The sequence below is a fragment of the Erpetoichthys calabaricus genome, chromosome 1, assembly GCF_900747795.2.
Source record: "Erpetoichthys calabaricus chromosome 1, fErpCal1.3, whole genome shotgun sequence".
NCBI classification, from domain to species: domain Eukaryota; kingdom Metazoa; phylum Chordata; class Cladistia; order Polypteriformes; family Polypteridae; genus Erpetoichthys; species Erpetoichthys calabaricus.
This window is the reverse complement of record NC_041394.2, coordinates 209,190,601-209,216,942: the sequence shown is the minus strand read 5'-3', so window position 1 is coordinate 209,216,942 and position 26,342 is coordinate 209,190,601. Positions and strand designations below refer to the sequence as shown.

General features: G+C 37.2%; 1 protein-coding gene across 3 annotated transcripts in view; it reads left to right on the top strand.

Annotated features, from left to right (window-relative positions):
- The window catches only part of tmem168b (transmembrane protein 168b), a 119,645-nt gene extending 94,145 nt beyond the window's left edge, over positions 1-25,500 (top strand). For all 3 annotated transcript variants that reach the window (XM_051928715.1, XM_051928714.1, XM_028811191.2), the window contains exons 3-5: positions 9,935-10,077; positions 17,009-17,283; positions 23,820-25,500. In XM_051928715.1, coding sequence (XP_051784675.1) covers positions 9,935-10,077; positions 17,009-17,283; positions 23,820-24,367 — 966 coding nt within the window. In that variant the 3' untranslated portion in view covers positions 24,368-25,500. The remainder of the gene's footprint in view (positions 1-9,934; positions 10,078-17,008; positions 17,284-23,819) is intronic.
- The last annotated feature ends 842 nt before the right edge of the window (positions 25,501-26,342 follow it).

Genomic DNA, 26,342 nt, shown 5'->3' with positions numbered 1-26,342 from the left:
TGTTCTTATTTTAACTTTTTCATTTTTAGTGCATTCATCAATTACCGATGTGCAAAATGTGTTGGTTATTTTTTAGATGTCAGTAAAGAGAAATGGTCCATATTAATTCATCATAGGGAGGTTAAAAAAAATACTTTTTTTTTGCTCGTAAAGTACCTGCAAGAGACAAATGACTTTGAAAAAGATCTAGCTTTCAGGTGACTAATAAATTCCATTTGAAAGCATGCAGTTTCACAAAGATGAATTTTAAGATTCTCTGTGCACAAAGATTATTATAATCAAGTAAGAATGCAAAGAAGAACACACTTCATGCTACTTCTGTCGTCTTCTAATTCAAATATTCATTTATGAAACCCGGGCAAAATCAAAATGACATTAATTCTGTAGTTAATCATTTTTTTTCTCTTCCAAGCCCTGCTTCTCTACTCTTCCAGGGTCCAGAAGACAAAGTTCCTGTCCTGTTTTATATAATCTAGGTCATTGTCAATCTTTAAACAATTTACAAATTAAACTATTGAATGTGCTAAATGTATCATACTGTTCAGCAAGTGATTCCTCATCATTTATTTATTTAATTGATGCCCTTACTCAAAAGGGTTTTCAGAAATCAATTTACATAAAATGCATTTGAGTGTTTTTTTGGGGAAAAAAAAAGTGAAGAAAACATACTCAATATGTTTAAAATTATAACACAATAAACTGAGGCAGTTTGTGCCATGGTTAGCACTGGATGGTTTGTAGGGTCAATAGAGCCCAAATTAATAGTTGGCATGATGCCAACTCTGCATGTCAGTATGCCAGTCAAGGAATAACATGCAAGATTAAACACATTTCAGGTCTTTAATTAGTTTTCCTCCCACTACCTGCTGTTACATGAGGTGTTTTCCCACCGCGGGAGCTTTTTTTTAAAGAACCAATGAGTTCTTGTACGATATAGACCCTAGGCCATTTGTGGTCTCAGGCCACTTTTGTGTGTTGTGTTCTCACCTCACAACAGAAACTGTAACATTTATTCAAAATATATGACTTTCAAAGAAGAGTGATGCAGCACAAAGTATTGTGTGAATGGTAGTTCACATGGGACACCCCCACCTCTTTGCTTTAATCTGATTGCAACTTCACAAGGAAATTATTACTTCGTTGTGGCGCATAGCTCAGCAAAGTAGGGAGGTAGCTATGAAGAGTGATGTGGTGTGAAGTGCGGCATGATTGGGAATTGATAAGGACACCCCCACCTTATTGCTTTGAACTGATTGCAGCTTCACAGGGGAAATTATTAATATACTCTAACTCCAGGCATGTCAAACTTACTACCATTGGTGGGCCGCTTCGACTGCCATATGTGCGTCAGCGGGCCGTACTGTAACAAATACTATTATACTATTATACAAAGTTACTGTAGCTTTCTTTCTAATACTGAAAACTTTAAAAAATGTAACACTTAAAGTTTAAAGAAAAGCAGTTTATTTCCATGCAGTCTCCATACAACAGTGTAGAATTAGAGTCTTAACCTCTTAGCTAGGTCCTTATTATATTATTAGGCTCACCCTCCTTTTAAGGCGACCGACTTTTATCCTCAATTTGTGTGCGCTCCATGTGTACATCAGGCATGTAAGTGTAGGGAATGAGAACATCAAAGTGCCCATTCATAACATCTCCTGAAAACCTAAGTTTTTTTATCCCCTCGAGTGCCTGTCCAAACTTGGAGTGTAGGACTCCATAATAATATACTTGAAACTCATAGGGGGAACAACTCTCCCGCTGCCATTAGCTCAGAAATGGTACCATAAGTTTGAGACTTTGACATTTCAGTGAGATACTGAAGCTCATTTGTATAAGAGATTCCTGACGGCATTATTGTAAATGGCTGAAACCTTGACCAATTACTTAAAACATGTCGTACAATGTCAGCCCGAACATGTCGTACAATGTCAGCCCGAATCTGTACCGCTGAAGACGGAGTTTCATGCACTAAATAAGCTATAGATGAGAATAAGCAAGCACCATCTCCCTTGATATTTACTACGCGGTGAGGCATTTGTACTCCATCAACATTAATTATTTCCAGAGACATAATTTTGTCTATTTTTCCAGCGCATCGCGCACAAAAGCAGGGGAACGATGGGAGCACCAGAACTCTGCTCACATCGCGTCGCTTCGTACCGCAAGCCACAAGTAGTAAGTCTGTGATAAGAGGAATACCGCTACGCTTTGCACTCACGGGATGGAAGGACAATCCCAACCGCTTTTATATAGTGTCTTGATGATTGATATTCATTATATTATATTCATTGCTTATATAGGAGCCTCACAGTGTGAGATTTATTTCTTTTGTCCCGACACTTGGCATCTCTTGTTAGTAACCAGTTCGTCAATATCAGGCTTGAAATCTTGTGCAGCTGCAACTTTTATGAGGGATGAAAGGTGCTCGACGGTAAGTCTTGAGCGATGTGGGGTGTTGGTAGCTTTCATTAACAAAAACAATTGCTCACAAAGGTAAGTGCTTTCGAAAATAGACAGTACTCGCGATGCCAACTTACGGATCTGCATATACGAGGGTGGCAGGTAAGCATACAAGCCTGGAACACCAACTTCGTTGTATTTTGCCTTCAGAATAAAATCTGACTGCACTTCAATTAATTCCATTTGGATATTCTCAGGCGCATTCTCAACGTTGTAAGAGAACAGCGCAATGCCCTGTTTGTGTGAACTGAAATCACGAAAATGCTCACTGAATTCATTGCTCAGTAATTCAAGTTGGAAAACAAATCCTCCAAAAATCAAATTTTAATTTACTAAGTTTACTTCAAAGTTTATATTGTAAAATAAGCCGATATGCAAAAAGCCACCTGACCTACAATAATTTTACAAACTCAAAATCACAAAAATGTTAATAAACAGCTCACCAACTTCTCGCGTCCACTTCAGATCTTCAGCTGTAGTCTGCACTAACTGTTCGTTACAATACTAGCACAAAATTACATGAAACTAGAGCAAAAAAACATGAAAATATGCGGGCTATTACTACTCGTGATGGTCAGTTCTGCCCAGTGGCCAGTCTCAGCAACCCAGTCAGTAGTGTAGCCTTAGCAGGGGCGGCTCTAGGCTCGTGGCAGCCCTGGGCAGAGAAAGAATCGGTGGCCCCTTCGCATGGCAATGTCAATACGGTATCTTATGCACGGCGGATGGCCACATCCGTTGCGAACACTGCATAGCCGCCTCGTGCTCATGACACGGTTCTATATACGCGTGTCCGTAACTTGAAAACCAAGTGGCGGCCCATGATATTCTCATTACAGCAAAGCATTATAATACTACATATAGCTTACTGCTCCGACTCTAGCGACATTTGTAAATTCAGCGTACTAATTAACAAGAAACAGAATGTTTTTCGGCCACATTGCCGTCAGCTGTGTCGTTATTTTCTCTTTCTGTTTTATATTCAATATATATGGGCGTGGCGGCCCCTGGGATTTGGCGGCACTGTGCAAGTGCACAGTTTGCACATGCCTAAGGCCACCCCTGCTGCAGTCTAGCACTTCAGTTGTGACGCTGCGGTTCATTAACTTGTCAAGGCTTTTGGCTATACTAGCAGATGACGTTTCCGGTACCGTAATGCCATGGGAAAACACACTTTTGTCAGAAGGCAGAAGTAAGAAAAGTCAATAAGTAACACCGAAGATGCAGAATACTGTCGTTTGTGATTGAATCAATCATTTTGTACAAGTTCAGTGCTAACTAGGATCTGTCATGCGAGCCGCGGTAGCATTATACAATATATATATTGACTGTTATACCTGCCTCGCACTCTCCACATTGCACTTTTTAACTTGCACTGTGTTTTTATCACTCTTTAATTAATGTTGTTTTTATCAGTATGCTGCTGCTGGAGCATGTGAAATTTCCCCTTGGGAATTAATAAAGTATTCTATCTATCTATCTATCCATCTATCTAACTAGGCACCACACCCACAAATGAGTATGACAGCAGGGGTGAAATTATACTTTTAGCGTTTGAAAGAGTTTGTTTAATTGTAAATATAGGAACAAAGAATTGGGCTACTTTGAAGAGGTTTATTCTAAAGAAGGTGGAGGCTTTAGTTTCCTGTCCATAACCTGGAGGCTGTTTGAAATATTGTAAAATGTATGAAAGGAAGTCTTCATAAATTAGCAAGATGATTATTACAACACTTGTGTCGTGAAAGTTATTTTAGTGTTGTACTCAGTGATGTAAGGACTGCTTTTCATGCCCCACCCAGTCTAGTTTTGTCTCCAAATGAGATTTTTTAATTCACATTATTAAACATATTTGCATAGTGAAATTCTATCTTACAGCTGTATTTACTGTATTCTCAAGCTCCTGTACTTATGAGTTTTGCAGTAGGATCCACATTAGCATGCTTGGCTTCCTTGTGTTTTTTGATTTCCATTTCCTAGAGACCCTGCACTGGAAAAACCGTAACAATCACCACAGTTGTGAAATACACTTTATATTATATACATTTATAAAGTTTAAGTTTTCTTTGTTTATCTTTCTTTTAATACTTTATTTGGCAAATCAGTACACAAGTATGCTATGCCTTGTTCTACATGTTTGTACCTTCAAGGTAGAAAGGGATTACCATTTTTATTAAGTTGAATTTGTATATGTTGGTAATGGAAAGACGGCAACATTAATTAAAAGCAGAAAATTAATTTGGTAAATGTAATGCTCAGCTGTTTAATAAACTGTCAACCTGGATTGATTGCTTTTAAAAACTAAATTTTACAGCAGACTGAAAAATTATCCACCCTGCAGAACTTCAACTCAATTTGAACTGTTATTGCTAGGCAACATAGCTGCTAGGAATTTCTCTTGGTGTTATATCCATAAATATAAAAAGGTAAATACAATTAAATATGTATAAAATAAAATATCCGTATGCCTGTCTGTATGTTCCCTATACAATACTAAACTATTTGACCAATCTGGACTGAAAATTTAATAGTTACTCTCTAGGATCATAGAGACAAGATATGCTACCATGAAACCTGGACATCCCAACCCCATCCCCCCACACCTTGATATCATACACGTTGACACATGAAAAATGTAGGTAATGTTTCTTTATTAACTAATTTCAAACAAAATTGATAGCCGGATGTTTTTCTGAGTCACAGATTATGAATCTGAAATTGTTTATTTGAAGTTCAAGATTTTGTTTCCAATATGGCAGACTAAGATTTTCCACATGAAAAATGTAGATATTGTATCCGGGGTCATTACTTTTTTTTTTAATTAATGTGACCACTATCTTATTTAAATGGTTCTTTCATTATGTGTTTTTCCCCTTCCCATCCCCCCAAAAAATGTTAAAAATGTGTTGTTTTTTTTTTACTTGTCTGCTTTAGTCTCATCCCCCTACCTCCTGTTTTGCTCCTGTGTTTACAATGCATCGAAAGTGTTCCTTGGTGCTGGCAAATTTCCTACTGATCCTTCATCTAATCTAATTTCTTCTCCATCAGATTTTTGCAAGGTAGTGCCCCTCGGTTCAGGAAATTGTGAACAAAGTTTTCCCATACGTTCTTAACATCTTTAAAAAACATTGATGGCTGTCTGAACGTGCAATTCTGGCACCAGAAAATCAAAGTATTATTAATATCAATATCCAGATCTAGGATAAGTTTTCTGGCTCTGCCACAGCATGCAAATCAATTGCTACTGTCATATGTAGTGAGCAAGCTGTATTTTATCCCATACGATTTCTAAATTCTTTGGAATCAGGCAGAATGCCACCACACAGGTTAATTTTGAAAACTGAATCATGATAATCCAATTGCGTAATATTAACCCATCAAATTTGTGCAGTGGAACAAGGCTAAACTTTACTGCAATCTGTGAATAGTAGCAATTCATGAGAAAATAATTTGCTTCACTGCAGAAGAGTAATAATGCTCAAAAATCTTCTTGCAATAACAACTTGGGATGACACAAATTAAAGCTCTTTTTTTAAGCCATAGAAGGGAGATCCCAAAGTGCAAGTGTGGCAATTAAAAATTACATATGGGTTTAGCCAAAAATGAAGTTTAGTCTGTAAGAGTAGGATCAAAGAGAATTTAAGAGATTTCTTAGCTAAATTCTGTTTCTTCTACTGTTGTTTTGCTCCTTCTTGGAGTTTTAAGTAGGCTTGCATCTTGAAATTGCAAGGTACTATACACTCTTGAGTACAGGTATTAATAGTTTCTTTGATATAGTGGGCTAAGCCATTTATGCATTTATATGGCATGACAAGGCATTTAAAATCTTCTTTAATCATAACTGGAATTAACTTTTGTGATTCAAGAACCAGATTGTATGATGTATGTTCATATTAGTTTGCTTGTTAAGCTCCATTCTGCAATAGACATTGTACAAACATGAATGCAGTCAGTACTACTTCCTTACATTTATGTTCTATGTGAAATTAAATCAATATTAGCAACCTCCTTCACCCAATTTAGAAAGCTATGTTAACGCAAAGATGCAATGAGTTTATAAGTAAAATTGTTTGATTGGTTTGAAGAAAGCCTGTGTATCAAATAAAAAAAAGCTGTAGACAATTGTAACTCTTTTGTTGTCTTGATTTTGTGACTGCAAAACAGTAATAATTCTAACAATAAAATGTGTTATTGAATCTATATAAGAATGTCCATGATTATTACTGTGTTCTGAAAGTTTATCAGGGCATGGCTAATTCTCAGTTTTTTCAAATCTCTTTTGAACATTATCTTACACATTTTTTTTTTTAATTGTGACATTGCCCTGTTGAATTTTGTTGCCTTCATTTCTCATTTTGCTTCTGTGTCATTTTTTTGTTAGTCTAAAAAATGTTGTCTCTCAGCCCTTATAAACCATTATTTACAGATCTAGATGTTTTTACTGTGTTTAGAAAGATAATATAGAGAGTGCATCATCTATCAGCAACTCAGAATAACCCATGCATGAAAATGGGAGCTTCGCACTGTGTAACTGTGTTTTACAACTGCCCTGCAGACATCAAAAAAATAGTGGAAACTGGCAGAAATCCTTGAATCTGCACTGTCTTAGATTGTATTACAAAAGAATTGTTAATTTACCAGTATCACAGTTATCTACCACTTACTAAAGATATGGAACCAGTATAGGACATTAGAGAATCTCTTGCCTGATGCTTCTATGTGTCATAATCATATTTTTCAACTTCCCCTAACTCATCCCGTATTCATCCAAAGGAAAAATGCTCAGAATTTTTGACATTCGATAACATATTTGAAATTATGCTCTATATTTTGTCTTCCAGCTACACCCTTTTTCTTCTGTAAAAATTAGAAACTTTGTTAAAAGCAACCTACCTAATGTTCTTCACTTTTTATCCATATCTGTCCCTGAGGTGATGTTGGATAGTCTGCCCAGATAACATCTCAAGAATATACTAAAATATTTCCAGAAATTTACCTTTTAAATGCACATATGGGACAAGGAGCAAAGGATTTCTCAATTGAATTTTACAAAAAGAAATGGAGCTCAGTGTGCCAAGCATGCTATGATTCAACTAAATATTTTTCATTTACTAAATTTATCTAATTAAAAATTGTCTAAATGTACTTGGAGCAAGATGTCATTTCTGAGTGTTGTCATCAGGCACCTGCATCATTAGACCGTATTTTTTGGGAATAGCCTATACATAAATAAATTTCAGCAAAATTTATTGCCTATCTCTTGGACTTAAAATCACTCCTAACACATAAATAGCAGTATTTGTAGTATTGCCAGATGGGATTAAAGTGCAATATGAGAAATTTGTTGTAATATTCTATACCACACTACTAGTGCACAGACTTATTTAGCTCAACTGGAAGAATACCAATTCACTTTCAATAACTAGGTGGGAAAGCAATGTATTTCATTATCTGAAATCAGAGAAAACAGGTTTTCTGTTCCAAACCTATTCAAAATGTTGCAAGAACACATTAATGTAATATAATTAATAGAATTTTGAAATAAGCACACTGGCCCTCTATTTAACCCTCCATTTTTTCACATTATATATATATATATATATATATATATATACAGTCATATGAAAAAATGTATTTAATTCTTTGGATTTTTGTTTATCATTGGTTGAACTTTCAAAGTAGAAACTTCCTTTTAATATATGACATGCCTTATGGAAACAGTAGTATTTCAGCAGTGACATTAAGTTTATTGGATTAACAGAAAATAGGCAATATGCATCATAACAAAATTAGACAGGTGCATAAATTTGGGCACCCCAACAGAAACATTACATCAATACTTAGTTGAGTCTCCTTTTGCAAATATAACAGCCTCTAGACACCTCCTATAGCCCTTGATGAGTGTTTGGATTCTGGATGGAGGTATTTTTGACCATTCTTCCATACATAATCTTTCCAGTTCAGTTAAACGTGATGGCAGCCGAGCATGGACAGCCTGCTTCAAATCATCCCATAGATTTTCGATGATATTCAAGTTAGGGGACTGTGACGGCCATTCCAGAACATTGTACTTCTCACTCTGCATGAATGCCTTTGTAGATTTCAAACTGTGTTTGGGTCATTGTCTTGTTGGAATATCCAACCCCTGCGTAACTTCAACTTTGTGACTGAGGCTTGAACATTATCCTGAAGAATTTGTTGATATTGGGTTGAATTCAGCCGATCCTTGACTTTAACAAGTGCCCTAGTCCCTGAACTAGCCACACAGCCCCACAGCATGATGGAAACTCCACCAATTTTGACAGTAGGTAGCAGGTGTTTTTCTTGGAATGCAGTGTTCTTCTTCCGCCATGCAAAGTGCTTTTTGTTATGACCAAATAACTCAATTTTTGTCTCATCAGTCCAAAGCACTTTGTTCCAAAATGAATTTAGCTTGTCCAAATGAGCATTTCCATATAACAAGCGAATGTGTTTGTGGCATGAGTGCAGAAAGGGCTTCTTTCTCATCACCCTGCCATACAGATGTTCTTTGTGCAAATTGTGCTGAATTGTAGAACAATGTACAGATACACCATCTGCAGCAAGATGTTCTTGCAGGTCTTTGGACGTGATCTGTGGATTGTCTGTAACCATTCTCACAATCCTGTGCATATGCCGCTCCTGTATTTTTCTTGGCTTGCCAGACCTAGATTTAACAGCAACTGTGCCTGTGGCCTTCCATTCCCTGAATCCATTCCTTACAGTTGAAACTGACCATTTAAACCTCTGAGATAGCTTTTTTGTAGCCTTCCCCTAAACCATGATACTGAACAATCTTTGTTTTCAGATCTTTTGAGAGTTGCTTTGAGGATCCCATGCTGTCACTCTTCAGAAGAGAGTCAAAGGGAAGCACAACTTGCAATTGACCACCTTAAATACCTTTTCTCATGATTGGACATACCTGTCTATGAAGTTCAAGGCTTAACAAGCTAATCCAACCAATTTGTTGTTGCAAGTAATTAGTATTGAGCAGTTACATGCATTCAAATCAGCAAAATTACAAGGGGACCCAAATTTTTACACAGCCAGTTTTTCACATTTGATTTAATTTCATACAGCTAAATACTGCTTCACTAAAAATCTTTGTTCTGAAAACACCCCAGTACTCAGATGTTCCTAGTAAATGAAAGACATACCACTGTTATCTTTTTTGTTGAAAGTAGAGTAAATTATTATGCAGGTTGAGAGGGCTTCCCAAACCTTTTCATATGACTATATATATATATATATATATTTATATAATATAAATAATATATAATGGATGAATCTCTCTATTCAGTTTGCTCCCCTTTTTATTTGTGGGTGGGAGCTAAATTGTTTTCTGTGGATTAACTTTGAAGTAGACTCAACTCTTATATTTGCTATGTTAATCTTACTTGTTTGACTGAGTTATATTCTGTTGATATGGCTAATCCAAAATATATCTTTACTATTTCAGACAAGGAGTGGAATCTTCATAAGTGCCTTACTGATAGTGCTGCCTCTAGAGTCCTTAGCACATGGTCTTTTTCATGAACTTGGAAACTGTTTGGGAGGCACCTGTGTGGGATATGCTATTGTAATTCCTACCAACTACTGCAGGTATTCATTGTGTTATTGCCAAAATATACATATTAGCACACATTCTGTAAACATGGTAGGAAGGTACAGAAAATACTTTTAATTCCTAGTTACTTTTTTTATACTGTTTCATTATATCTGAATTTCACATTTTATGGTGTTTCTGATTATGTGATATTGGAAATCACAGTGGTGCTGTGTTTACTGTTACTGGCTCAAAGTTGCAAATAACTGATAGTAATTCCTGGCCTGCTTACTGTCTGTGCAGAGTTTGCACATTCCTTGTCCATGTGTATGTGTTCCCTAGTTTAATCTCATATTGTAAGACATGCTTGTGAACTAGTAATATTAAACTTTCCTGTTATGTAAAATGTGCTTGTGAGCTGCTACAGTAATCCCTCACTTATCACGGGAGATAGGTTCCAAGGCCGACCGCGATAACTGAATTTCCGCGAAGTAGGGACACTATATTTATTTAATTATTTAACATGTATTTGGATGTTTTTAAACCCTCCCTGTATTGTTTACAGCCCACCATTTACTCTATTAAAAACAGGGACAACTGCTAAGCAATATGAAATCGGTAGATAAGTTTACACTTACTGTATAGCGAAGTACACGTAGCAGCTTGTAGGCGGTCATGATGTCGTCGACCTTGTTGCAAAGATTCCTAAAGCAGATTCCATCCAGACTACTGCCTTATCACGTCCACTTGCAACTCGTTTTGCACCCTGGTTAAAGGACACTGCGGCCGTAGATCTTATATGCTTTTCCTCCTTTTTAAATAAAAAGAATCGATGTCCTGCAGCGGTGTAGCTGTTCCCTTCCTTCAGCATATCCAAAACTTTTACCTTTTCTGCAATCATTTGCATCTTCTGTTGGTGCTTGGACACGGCCCCTGAAGCATTAGCACGTTAATGATGAATGAGTGAGATGAGACTTCCTGGTTAATGCAACACTCCGACGCTGAGCCAATCAGCAGCACACAGGAACTTAACTGCGTGCTCTGATTGGGTAGCTTCTCAGCCATCCGCCAATAGCATCTCTTGTATGAAATCAACTGGGCAAACCAACTGAGGAAGCAAGTGAAAAAACCCATTGTCCGCAGAAACCCGCGAAGCAGCGAAAAATCCGCGTTATGTATTTAGATATGCTTACATATAAAATCCGCGAAGTCGTGAATCCGCGAAAAGTGAACCGTGAAGTAGCGAGGGATTACTGTATTCCTTTTCAGTATTGATTTTTGTCTTGTGTGTGTAATGCCATCAATCCTGTAACCCTCTATGCAAATAGTGAGTTATAGATGGAGTCACATACGCTACATAATATTCTCAAATCTATTTAATTCTGGTTTACAGGGCCAGAAGCTATCCCAAGAGCATTAGGAACAACCTTGAAAAGGGGACCAGGCCATTGCAGGGCCTAATCACATACAAACCTACATGGTGATAATTTAGAATTAACAAATAACATAATATTCAGATTTCTGGGATGTGAGAGTACATTCTGAGTACTAAGAGAAGATTGTGCAGACTATGCACAGACCATAACTACAGTTGTGCTTGAAAGTTTGTGAACCCTTTAGAATTTTCTATATTTCTGGATAAATATGACCTAAAACATCATCAGATTTTCACTCAAGTCCTAAAAGTAGATAAAGAGAAGCCAGTTAAACAAAAGAGACAATAATATTATACTTGGTCATTTATTTATTAAGGAAAATGATAGAATATTACATATTTGTGAGTGGCAAAAGTATGTGAACCTTTGCTTTCAGTATCTGGTGTGAACCCCCTTTGCAGCAATAACTGCAACTAAACGTTTCCGGTAACTGTTGATCAGTCCTGCACACCGGCTTGGAGGAATTTTAGCCCATTCCTCTGTACAGAACAGCTTCAACTCTGGGGTTTTGGTGGGTTTCTTCACATTAACTGCTTGCTTCAGGTCCTTCCACAACATTTCAATTGGATTAAGGTCAGGACTTTGACTTGGCCATTCCAAAACATTAACTTTATTCTTTTTTAACCATTCTTTGGTAGAACGACTTGTGTGCTTAGCGTCATTGTCTTGCTGCATGACCCACCTTCTCTTGAGATTCAGTTCATGGACAGATGTCCTGACATTTTCCTTTAGAATTCTCTGATATAATTCAGAATTCATTGTTCCATCAATGAAGACAAGCCGTCCTGGCCCAGATGCAGCAAAACAGGCCCAAACCATGATACTACCACCACCATGTTTCACAGATGGGATAAGGTTCTTATGCTGGAATGCAGTGTTTTCCTTTCTCCAAACATAACACTTTTCATTTAAACCAAAAAGTTCTATTTTGGTCTCATCCGTCCACAAAACATGCTTCCAATAGCCTTCTGTTTTGTCCACGTGATCTTTAGAAAACTGCAGATAAGCAGCAATGTTTTTTTTGGAGAGCAGTGGCTTTCTCCTTGCAACCCTGCCATGCACACCATTGTTGTTCAGTGTTCTCCTGATGGTGGACTCATGAATATGAACATTAGCCAATGTGAGAGAGGCCTTCAGTTGCTTAGAAGTTACCCTGGGGTCCTTTGTGAGCTCGCCGACTATTACACGCCTTGCTCTTGGAGTGATCTTTGTTGGTCAGCCACTCCTGGGGAGGGTAACAATGGTCTAGAATTTCCTCCATTTCTACACAATCTGTCTGACTGTGGATTGGTGGAGTCCAAACTCTTTAGAGGTGGTTTTGTAACCTTTTCCAGCCTGATGAGCATCAACAACTCTTTTTCTGAGGTCCTCAGAAATCTCCTTTGTTCGTGCCATGATACACTTTCACAAACATGTGTTGTGAAGAACAATCTTTGATAGATCCCTGTTCTTTAAAGAACACAGGGTGCCCACTCACACCTGATTGGCATCCCATTGATTGAAAACACCTGACTCTAATTTCACCTTCAAACTAACTGCTAATCCTAGAGGTTCACATACTGTACTTTTGCCACTCAGAAATATGTAATATTCGATCATTTTCCTCAATAAATAAATGACCAAGTATAATATTTTTGTCTCATTTGTTTAACTGGTTTCTCTTTATCTACTTTTAGGACTTGAGTGAAAATCTGATGATGTTTTAGGTCATATTTATGCAGAAATATAGAAAATTCTAAATGGTTCACAAACTTTCAAGCACATCAAGATGCAACATTTGAGTTATGATACTGTATCAGTAAGGCAGTAGTACTATCCACTATGTGACTGTGCCTCCCAGCATATTACTTTATAATAAAAATGCATTACTGAAAGAACATGTAAATATCATTTATATTGCAGCTACACCTGAAAAATGGACTCAGTACATTTGCTTGATAGTGCATGTTACTAAATACTGAGAAAAACAAAATATTTACAAAAGTTTTTAAAATTAAGAGAAATATGAAAAATATTAAACTGTTCTTACTATCCAAACAAGTCAAAATTATTTTTCTTTACAAATAGAGTCATGATTTATGTAGGATCCGCATGTAAAGGCAAAAATCAGACACAACTGCTTCACCATCTACACTTTAGTGGACCTGCTGCCATAAGCTTGAGCCAACCTTAAATAAGCACGTTAATGTTATACTTTCTCATAAAAGCAAATAAATAGTGACAATGTAAAAGTACACAAATATACATACATTTCATCCATAATAATAATAATAATATACATTTTCCCCTCTTTTGCACACTATAGTCATTAGAAAAAGTAAAAAGGTATAACACCATTATTGTTATTAACATTTTCAGGAAGTGATGATGACTTTAAGTGCATCATCCATATGATAATAGATGTGCTGATAATGCCGGGTGGTAATGGTAAAGAGACAGTACTTTTCATTTAACATGTTGCCTTCAACCAGAGTGCATTTGATAAAACATAGGATTTTATCCTGGGCTTATTCATGGAGAATCTTGATATGAAATCAAAAGTTCTCATCCTTTTTTGTTTTTCACTTTTATGGTATTTCACTAACAATTTAATCACTACAAATTCTGCATGTAGTGTAGCTTTTTGGAAGATGAGAAAAGACTGGCTGCTTACAGTACACTTGGGGCAAACCATTGAAAAATTAAGGTTTGCAGCATAAACGTGTATATTCAATAGGAGCATATGCTTTTATTGGCTGAAAAAGGTTAGTAAAGGTTACACTGGAAAATATAATCTATGCATAAATCTTGTGTCCACTAAAAGATCTATTGTATTGTTCCACTTTGGATCTACAGAGAATTACATAACCTAGAAGAAGCAAGATGTGCCAGGAGACAACTCAGCATGAACAGGAATGTGATTGACTTAGGCTCGTTAGCTGTTTCTGTTGTTTTGCATTGCATTTAGAAGCATTAAACATGCATGGATATCCAGTTTTGCAAATCCAGCCTTCCTGCCTCAAGAAGGGGTTGTGCATGTAAAGCTGGGACTGGATTAAGTGTAGTAGAACCCAACAAACAAATGTCCTTTTTATTATTATTATTATTATTATTATTATTATTATTACACTTTCCCCCTCTGTTTTTCTGTGTCAAATTTTGCAATCAATTTTTACCCACTTTTACCGAACCAATTTCATAAGTTTTGACCCAGTATCTGTACATTAATTACATCAAATTTAAATTTCCTTATATTATACTTTTAGTGAATACACATATACAGTGATCCCTCACTATATTGCACTTCGTCTTTCGCGGCTTCACTCCATCGCGGATTTTAAATGTAAGCATATGTGAATATATATCGCGGATTTTTCACTGCTTCGCGGATGTCTGCGGTCTACAGTACGTGTGCTTCCTCAGTTGATTTGCCCATTTGAATTCAAACAAGGGACGCATTTGAATTCAAACAAGGGACGCTATTGGCGGACGGCTGAGAAGCTACCCAATCAGAGCACGCGGTTAAGTTCCTGTGTGCTGCTGATTGGCTCAGCAACGGAGTGCTGACCAGGAAGTCTACTCTCACTCATTCAGAATTAATGCACGTTACTGCTAATGCTTCAGGATTGCAGAAAAGGTAAAAGTTTTGGATATGTTGAAGGAAGGGAACAGCTACACCGCTGCAGGACACAATTACAGCATCAATGAGTCCACGATTCTTTTTATTTAAAAAGGAGGAAAAGCATATAAGATCTACGGCCGCAGTGTCCTTTAATCAGGGCGCAAAACGAGTTGCAAGTGGATGTGATAAGGTAGTAGTATGGATGGAATCTGCTTTAGGGATTTGGATTGAAGAGTGCTGGAAGAAGAACAACGGCGGTACTAAACAGTCGCCTGAAGAGGCTCCTTTAGAAGAGCTGTAACGCTATCCTTTGTAGTGCAGTAAAATTAAACTCATCGTTATCGGACAAGTCGTCATGTCATTGTTGGTGAGTAACCATAATTAATTATTTACGTACAGTACTTATTACATGTACATAGTTTAGTGTCGCTGTACACACATTTTACTGTATACAATTTTTCTTGTATTGTACGTATTTATTGCTGGTGGCCTGTCTGTTGTAATGGCTGTAACGTATTGATATCGGAGACGCTCGATATCTTTAAAATAATATTTAGGTTTTACTGTATGTAAACTGTCTTTACATACATAATTTCAATGAATCTTACCTAATATCTAAGAGAATACAAAGGGTTTATGCTGTATAACTGTGCGTGAAATGTTTATAATAGTGTGGGAGAGTTTATAAGGGCTTAAAATATATAAAAATAACCATATACACATATGGTTTCTACTTCGCGGATTTTCTTATTTCGCGGGTGGCTCTGGAACGCAACCCCCGCGATGGAGGAGGGATTACTGTATATGAAAAATTAGCTGTGTTGGTCATGTGGTTAGCTTGTTGGACTTTGATCAAACAATTGAAGGTTCAGGACCAATGTAGACGAATTAAAAAAAAAATCAAATCAGTTTGATTAATTGATATTGAAGTTTTGTCAAATTACTTCAACAACACATTTAAGCAGCATCGGTATGTGCTAATGTCATTTCTGTCAAATTACCTTCCCACCCAAGTCAAGGTTTTTGTAACATGCCGAGGACTGTGTGGCATTAGGGTGGCTAAAAATTATAATATAAAGAAAAGATTAAGTGACATTTTTAAATAAAATTGTGTCACATAAAAATCTTTTCTTTTATATATTTTTTTTATTTTTCTCTCTGAAAAGATTGTTGCATATTGGTGATCATTTGATGCAATAATTTAGTTATATTTGTGTTAACCATCTACAGTGTCTGACACTTTCTCGCAGTCCATATACACACAGACTGCTCTAAGATAAGTGTGAAGATAGAATTATGTCATATATTATTGATTTTTGCTTTGTGCCCTCCCCCACCATAACCTGTCATCTATGGGGGAGGAATGAAAGCTTTAGATTTGTCAAAAATTTTGATCTCCGGTTTTTGATGGATCTTGATGTTTTAGGGTACCGTGATGCCGAAAACATTGATATCTCGGTGATGGGTGTGTGTCTGTGTGTCACGGTTTCTTGAGGACAGTCTAGACCTAAAATGGCTGGACGAAAAAATACCAAACTTGAAACTTAAGCCTGTTATGAGATGATGATGTGCTGATTAGTTTTTGAGCCAAATCATGCAAGACAAAGAGGCACTCTTTAGGAACCCTCAAATACTGTAACTTTTTCTTGTTCTCTTTTATTTAACTTACTCTTCTTTGTAATTTTTAGTGTAAGGTTTCTATAGCCTGAATTTGAAGACATGGTACAGGCCTAAAATGAAGGTCTATCTAGACACATTTTTGTTTGTCCTACATTTTAATAAATATCTAATGTTACTTACTCATTTTGTTCTGAGAACAGCGAATGTGTTGTAGCTGCGGTTAAAATGTAGTTTATAGTTATAAGTATATATTTTTTGCATTTGAGCCTGTTAAATTAACTGTAAATGAAGTGATAGTGCGACTCTCATTTATTTCTGTCTTTGTTTTAGCCCAGATGGCCAGCCAACACTGCTTCCACCTGAACATGTTCAGGAGTTAAACCTGCGGTCAACAGGCATGTTGAGTGCTATCCAGAGGTTTTTTTCATATCATATGATAGAGACATATGGTTGTGACTATTCTACTAGTGGCTTGTCTTTTGACACAATTCAGAATAAACTGAAGTCTTTTCTAGAACTAAGGACAGTGGATGGTCCTCGCCATGATACTTATATAATATATTACAGCGGTCATTCCCATAGTTCTGGAGAATGGGCTTTAGCAGGTAAGAACCATGTTGTATATGGAACAGCAGCACAACATTAAAGTGTACTTTTTATGCGTCATACTTCTGTTTGGTTTTTTTTTTGTGTTACAAAACATACACTGTGAAACTCCCACTTTAGTTCATCAGGATGTCTTTAGGATTTAAGGGATTGTCAATTTTCATGTGGTTACTCCATAAATGTACACTTTTGATCAGAATCACTGTGTGAATGGTATGTGTCCATGTGACACGGTGCAGTGTATGTTAAATATATCCACATTTAGTTCTCAATACAGTATATAGCTGTATGTTTGGCTTTTTGTTCGCTCGGTTACTTTATGAAAAGTAAATCTAACTCATCTTAATGTTTTCTCTTCATAATGAGCTGCAAAAAATGATCACATCATTTTTTAATGAATTCAGTTTAATAATAATGATAACTAGGGGGCTTTGCTCCCTGCTCGCTTCTCTCGCAAACCCCCGTGACACATTTTTAAGATTTTTTTTTCTTTGAATTGTTATTTCATTAGTTTCACTTTTATTTCAGAACTTCTGTAAAAACAATATTTGGAATCTTTCGAGACCAAATATGCTGAATCTTTTAAATGAGGTCAGTGAGACATGTGTTTAATGACTTTGTCAGGTTAGAGATAATGAAAACTGGAATTCAAAAGACCCCAAAAAAACATAGGCGCGAAACACATGCAGAGCAGGATACAGAATATGAAAGCAGAAAAAAATGACAGTGTCAAAAAAAAAAAGTAAACATCGCATTAGCGCAAAAAAAGAGAAATTATTACTTAGAGAAATATCTAAAAGGTGAACATAGATCGAATATATGGACACAGGCGATATGTCAGAAGTATGTAAATATTGTAAGGCTTTGAAGTTTAAGTCAAGAGAATTTCAAAAACGTGTTTTACCTCACATGAATTTATTGTTTACTTTGCAAAAAAAATTATTAACAGATGATGATGTAGATCACTTTGTCTGTGCTGAAATTCCAAACAGAGAAAACTATCCTGAATTATCTCTAACCTGTTCTGCATATGTTTGGCCCTTTTGTTTTGTAACCTCTTTATGACGTTTTACTTTGTTTTCTACTCTGTCTTTTATTTCTGACCTCGCTTTGTCATTCTTTTTTTTCAATGACACCTGGTCCGTGGTGATTATTTTCCCTTTTTCGAGTATTAATTTCCGTTTGTTTGCACTACTGCGATCTTTACTTTTTTTTTTTTATACTTTCTAATTGACCTATTTTCATATTCTTTAACTTTTCCACATTTGAAACGCGCATATGTTTTTTTTTTTGGAGCCTTTCGAATTGCACTTCTTTCATAATCTGCTCTGCACGTGTATAGCGCCAACGTTTGTGAACATCTTTATGAAGTTCTACTTTGTCTTTTACTCTGTCTTTTAATTCTGAGCCCGATTGGATGTGCTTTGTTTCAGTTCCACTTGTTACGGGCTGATAATTACTTGCCTTATTTTCTGAAGTTGCACCTAGATTATTTTTTCTTTTTTCTTTCCAACGCTTTTGAGTCTGTTTTCTCCGCGCTGCTTTCTTCTTCTCCTCTTATTCTTCATTTCATTTATAACGTATTGTCCTTATACGCTTTATATGCGCTGAGACCCCGGATCTGTATGTGCTCAAATCCTTCACAAGACTAAATGTTTTGCAGCCCCGTTGTCTTATTTGATAGATTGTAAGTAGGGCGTGTCTTGCAAGAATCTCACCTTCTACGTCATCGCGAGACGGTCCTGGGTCAATCTCTTGGCACAATGTCTCATGTTTATGGTCCCCGCAAGATGCACCGTGGCAAGTCTCTTTGGTCTCGCGTGTCTTTTAAGTGTCTTCCGATAAGATCACGTATCATAGCCTTGCTTTTGCTTTCAAGGCAAGGATTTTTTTTAATAATAGAGAGAAATAGTTAAAGTAGTAAATTACTAGGCATGATAAAGTTTTGAGCTAGAGAGAAAAAAACATACATGTACATGTACATATAGCTTTTCTCCGGTACACAAGTAAATCATTTTGTCTTCCCAGTGTAACCTTTTTTTAACTGACTTGATGTCTTCATCATTGGCATAACATATATAAACCAGGTCAAGAGAATGAAGTGTCTGCCTTTGCAACACATATAGTGAGTGTGAACTGAGGCATTGTTGTGAAGAAGAAGGGTGATTGCAGATAGATTTTCTTGCTGCGTTTTCCTGGAGGCCTGCTTGTAATCTTAAAAGAAAATATTGTCTAGTTAATTGGATTACACATTCAGCATCAGAAGAATTGTGCACATGCCCTTCCCTGCACTGGTTGTACCTTGAATTTCTTTGTTGTTTTAGTCAACATACTTCCATTGTTTTGGTTGTTGCTTGGACTTCAAGTCGTAGTGAAGTTGTAATGAAGTGTTTGTAACCAGCTTCTAGTTTGAGTTTCTTGCACTGACGTTCTCCTTCAAGAACAGGCTGTGGTGATTCTTCATGGTAGGAGTCACCATTCTGGACACTCAACATAAACAGATCTTGCTCATGTTTAATCGTTAATGAAGAATGGATTCAAATAGTCTGCTGCTTCACACACTGTCAATCTTTAATTCTACATTATGATTCAATTCAGTTTGACAACTTTTTTTCTGCCATTGATGTTGAAAACCATGCAGTCTTTGGGTAATCTTAGAGAGACATCCTACCACAGTGGAATTCTAATGCCTTTGTCTTGACTCTGGCTTATGATGGGAACTGTTCCTGTTACACATCGATTTTGCTAGAATGAATCTCTGAAGGTGTGTGGCTCTCTAGCATGATATTTATTTTGAGGTTTTTGGTATCTGTGTTGAATTGTTTCTTAACCCAGAAAATAAATTACAAATGTTAGAAACAGGTAATGGGTGTCACGGTGGTGCAGTGGTAGCTCTGCTGCCTCGCAGTAAGGAGACCTGGGATCACTTCCTCCGGGTGCTCCGGTTTCCTCCCACAGTCCAAAGACATGCAGGTTAGGTGCATTGGCGATCCTAAATTGTCCCTAATGTGTGCTTGGTGTGGGTGTGTGTGTGCCCTGTGGTGGGCTGGCGCCCTGCCTGGGATTTGTTCCTGCCTTGCACCCTGTGTTTGCTGGGATTGGCTCCAGCAGACCCCTGTGACCCTGTAGTTAGGATATAGCGGGTTGGATAATGACTGACTGACATATATACATTTACATACATACATACACTCACCGGCCACTATATTAGGCACACCTGCTCAATTGCTTGTTAACGCAAATATCTAATCAGCCAATCATGTGGCAGCAACTCAATACATTTAAGCATGTAGACAATGTTAAGCCAACCTGCTGATCTACTGGGATGTTCACACACAACTATCTCTAGAGTTTACAGGGAATAGAAAGAAAAAAGGAAAATATCCAATGAGTAGCTGCCTGTCTTACAACATGGCATATAGAATGAATGTGGAACCAAAAAAATAAAAAAAAAAAAAGAGCCCAAACTAGGGATGGCAATATTCAGTTAAATTGATATTGTAATTGTTTTGACCCAAAATTCAATTTTTGATATCTCAATTTATTCTCAAAATACATTAAAAATTGAAAATCAGCACACTCTGTGTGCATGTCTAGTTTCTGGCATGATGTGACTTAGTGGTTAGTGTAGTTATTTGAACAGAAAGGTGAAGTGTGTTTTGCAGTGGAGTAAGTCACTGTAGCTGTTATCTTCTTCTGCCTGCTGCTTGTATGCCCAAACAGTACGCAATGGAACAGTGAACATTTTATGAAACTTTGCTTAGCAGGGACCCGTTTGGTAAAAAAGGTGGGAGGACACATTGCCGATGCCGGATGTGCCTCGATGGCCCTTCATTTAGGATCGCCAATGCACCTAACCTGCATATCTTTGGACTGTGTGAGGAAACCGGAGCACCCAGAGGAAACCCATGCAGACACGGGGAGAACATGCAAACTCCACGCAGGGAGGACCCGGGAAGCGAACCCAGGTCTCCTTACTGCGAGGCAGCAGTGCTACCACTGCACCACCGTGCCGCCCTATGTATATATGTGTGTTTGTATATAAATATACAGTGGTGTGAAAAACTATTTGCCCCCTTCCTGATTTCTTATTCTTTTGCATATTTGTCACACAAAATGTTTCTGATCATCAAACACATTTAACCATTAGTCAAATATAACACAAGTAAACACAAAATGCAGTTTTTAAATGATGGTTTTTATTATTTAGGGAGAAAAAAAATCCAAACCTACATGGCCCTGTGTGAAAAAGTAATTGCCCCCTTGTTAAAAAATAACCTAACTGTGGTGTATCACACCTGAGTTCAATTTCTGTAGCCACCCCCAGGCCTGATTACTGCCACACCTGTTTCAATCAAGAAATCACTTAAATAGGAGCTGCCTGACACAGAGAAGTAGACCAAAAGCACCTCAAAAGCTAGACATCATGCCAAGATCCAAAGAAATTCAGGAACAAATGAGAACAGATGTAATTGAGATCTATCAGTCTGGTAAAGGTTATAAAGCCATTTCTAAAGCTTTGGGACTCCAGCGAACCACAGTGAGAGCCATTATCCACAAATGGCAAAAACATGGAACAGTGGTGAACCTTCCCAGGAGTGGCCGGCCGACCAAAATTACCCCAAGAGCGCAGAGACGACTCATCCGAGAGGTCACAAAAGACCCCAGGACAACGTCTAAAGAACTGCAGGCCTCACTTGCCTCAATTAAGGTCAGTGTTCACGACTCCACTATAAGAAAGAGACTGGGCAAAAACGGCCTGCATGGCAGATTTCCAAGACGCAAACCACTGTTAAGCAAAAAGAACATTAGGGCTCGTCTCAATTTTGCTAAGAAACATCTCAATGATTGCCAAGACTTTTGGGAAAATACCTTGTGGACTGATGAGACAAAAGTTGAACTTTTTGGAAGGCAAATGTCCCGTTACATCTGACGTAAAAGGAACACAGCATTTCAGAAAAAGAACATCATACCAACAGTAAAATATGGTGGTGGTAGTGTGATGGTCTGGGGTTGTTTTGCTGCTTCAGGACCTGGAAGGCTTGCTGTGATAGATGGAACCATGAATTCTACTGTCTACCAAAAAATCCTGAAGGAGAATGTCCGGCCATTTGTTCGTCAACTCAAACTGAAGCGATCTTGGGTGCTGCAACAGGACAATGACCCAAAACACACCAGCAAATCCACCTCTGAATGGCTGAAGAAAAACAAAATGAAGACTTTGGAGTGGCCTAGTCAAAGTCCTGACCTGAATCCAATTGAGATGCTATGGCATGACCTTAAAAAGGCGGTTCATGCTAGAAAACCCTCAAATAAAGCTGAATTACAACAATTTTGCAAAGATGAGTGGGCCAAAATTCCTCCTGAGCGCTGTAATACACTCATTGCAAGTTATCGCAAACGCTTGATTACAGTTATTGCTGCTAAGGGTGGCCCAACCAGTTATTAGGTTCAGGGGGCAATTACTTTTTCACACAGGGCCATGTAGGTTTGGATTTTTTTTTCTCCCTAAATAATAAAAACCACCATTTACAAACTGCATTTTGTGTTTACTTGTGTTATATTTGACTAATGGTTAAATGTGTTTGATGATCAGAAACATTTTATGTGACAAACATGCAAAAGAATAAGACATCAGGAAGGGGGCAAATAGTTTTTCACACCACTGTATACAATATATATATTGTGGTATACGGGGGCCGTACCTCTCCCCAAACCCAGGCACAGAGACACAAGTGCAAAAACAACATACAGTTTACTTCTTCATGGGGCATCTCTATTTCCTGCTGCCCACTTCAGAGCACAGTACACAATTGCCCACAGCAATATTGATCAATCCCTTCTCTCTCTCTTCTTCTTCTTTCTTTTTCTCTTTCACTTTCTCTGCCGCCTCCACTCCTCTCCCAGCAAGCATTGTCTTCCTCCTCTTGATTCTGGCTCCCCTAACGGAGTGAGGGCGGCCTCTTTTATAGTGCACCCGGAAGTGCTCCAGGTGCTCTCGAATCCTATTTCGGTGGTAGACCCAGTGCAAGCCTGCAGGGTTGCCCTCATGTGTTCCGGGGGAGTAATTGCCCTGAATATATCCTCACCCTGGTCCTTCCACCACAGGGGCATACAAGCCCGGCAAGGGACCCATATGTGTGTGTAAGCGAATGTCTGTGATACAGTTTGCATATTTGTAGCTAGTAATCCACAAAGGGAGAAAATGAATCACGTATCTTAAAAGTGTTTTTTATTCAAAAGCTTTTGGTAACCTACAGACGTACAGGACATCAAAGACAATATATAGAAAATGAGGGGAGCCAGAGAGAGAGAGAGAGATCTGTAGAATCTGCTTATATCATTCCAAATAAACATTATGAAAATTCACCATTTTCTATGTCAATAAATTGAAATGACATCAGGTACAGGGAATAATATATTTGATTTCTGACATCTGATAATAAGCAGTTCTTACAATGGTTACTGCTTTGCAGTTTTTTTAAGATATCTGTTACTGATGTTCCATTTATTTATTCTTTTTTTTCACCCCCAGGAGGAGAAACATTGCAATTCAGTAACTTCATAGAATGGTGGATGGAGAAGAATGGTAATTTCTGCTCACGGCTTATAATCATACTGGACACTCAACATGCAAATCCATGGGTTAAAGAAGTGAAACAAATTGCTGATCTTTATGTTGCCATACAGGGAGCAGAGATTGTTAAAAACCTTGACATTGAAGAAGCAGATCCTGCACAGCTTGGTGACTTTACAATGCAGTGGGTGGAATATAACTGTAACTCTGACAGCACCATCAGATGGTCAGAACAAGGACGCTCTTTAAAAGCAGTGTATGGTGTTTCTAAGTGCTGGAGTGACTATGTTCTCCATTCACCAACTGGTAGTGATGTTGCAAAGCACTGGATGACATATTTTCCCCGAGTTACCTTTCCATTAGTATATCTAGCAAATTGGTGCAGTGGACTTAATCTTCTTTGGGCTTGCAGTATCTTTCTCAAATGTTTCAGAAGGTTAAAGCTAAGATGGTTTCCTCCAAATATTCTAGATACAGGCCAAGGGTTTAAATTAGTTAAATCATAAAGCAACTTTGGTTTGGTTTTACGCCAGCATTGAATCAAATGCCTTTTTTTATAAAGTACTTTTTTAAGATCTTGTTTAGTGGCCTAAATGTAAATGGTTGGTTAAGTTGTACTGAAAAAACATGCTTTATATTAAAAAAAGTTAAGAATTTAATATAAATGTTATTTTTACAACAAATACATCCTGTGTATTGTGTTAAGTATGAAGACGTAAAGTACAATATTTGAGTACTTTTTCACAATAGAAAGAAGAAAAGCTTGTAGTATTTATCTTTAAGGACATAATTTATTTCTCTATTATTCTCAATACAAAAAGTGACAGTTTTACTTCTTGTAAAATATAGGGTCTTGCAATCTTGTAACACATAAGCGATTGACAAAGACTGACAATTGTGATTGATAAATCAGAGGTAGTTAACAGTTACAAGCCCCCATGTTTAGAGTTACCAGCTGCGTCCTCCTTGTTAATGCTGAAAAGTGTCAGATACATTTGAGCTGAACATTCAAGTACACTTTGTGCACATTGCAAATATATATATTTTTTGCACTATCCATAATCCAGTTTAGCTTGGCAGTTGTTAAAATGTTATCAAAACTATAAACATTATTTCATTCATTTTATTTTAAATGTGCAAAATGTAGCTATCCGCAGTAATATATTACCACATTTCACATCTCTTGATTATTGTTGTCTTTGCGTAAGTGTTTTTTCCAATGTATAATGCTTTAATGTACGTGTTTGGGAGACTGTGTTTTTATTTCCTTGTATGGTACCTTTACAGTGTGTAATTCAATCACAGGCGTCACTATTTCAGAACAATGCTCTCTTTAAAGAACTGCATTTTTTCATGTAGTTTGCACTGAAGTTGCAGTATTTAAAAAGTAATGTCTGTGTCATCATCATTCATAATTTTACTGAGTTGTTACAGTCTTTGCAGATTTCTGCTTGGTTGCAAAAAAAAGCCAACCATTTGTGTAAATACTAACTCAAATTGTACTCAATGTATCTTCATATGAATTATACCAAATACGCTATACCTTTGTATTTAAATTTATACAATTTTTTGGGAGAGGTATTCGCCTACATTTAAATAAAATAAAGTTGTGAAGTGGCGCTCTACACCATTTAATTTACTTTTATTCTTGCTTTTTTATGTCTAAAGCTTTTTCTTTGTCCAACATTAATAATACAGTTTTAGCAATGCCAAGACAGACTTTAAAGAGGTGGCTAATTTTTAATATTTCTTTTTGGCCACTGTATATCTAATAGTAACCAGAGTTATGGAATCATTGAAAAAAACTTCTACTTCTGATTACAGCTTTAGTTTATGTTAAGTTTCTAATCATAAGAAATTTGACAAATAAGGGGAGACCATTCATTTCTCTGTGCGAGAAATGGATGAAGAAAAGCACATTGACATGTCAACATTTAAGTTTGATGATTTGTTTCACCACATCAAACCATTCATCAAACACTGAAGCACACAGATTGATCCTGTTGGAGCTGCATTGAGGCTTACCATCACATGTTGATAGTAAACAACGATGCTGAAGTCACATGCTAAAAGTTGAAAACACGCCACCCATGTTTTTGATGGTACATGCGTCACATTAATATCCGAAAACGTGCTCAGAGGATGCGTCAAAACAATGCTGGGAATGCGTGGCAACCATGATGCGTGCACATAAGCATTCTGAGTGTGAAGTATAAATCAGCCCTAACACTTTCAGGCTAAACCAAATTGTGTTTTAGAGAGAAGTGAGTAGTGCTCCCTGCTAGCATTAAACACCAAAAAACTGTGAATTGGGTTGAACTTGTGTGTGAAGATATTCATTCATTTGATTTTGTAGCTGGGAAAAGCTTTGTGCAGCTTGCTTAGTTCTACATTCACACAGCTGCAAAAAACAGCACATTTGTTTTTATTGCAATAAAAATTCTCTGTTTATAGATTTTAAATGACTTCTATTATTTGTGT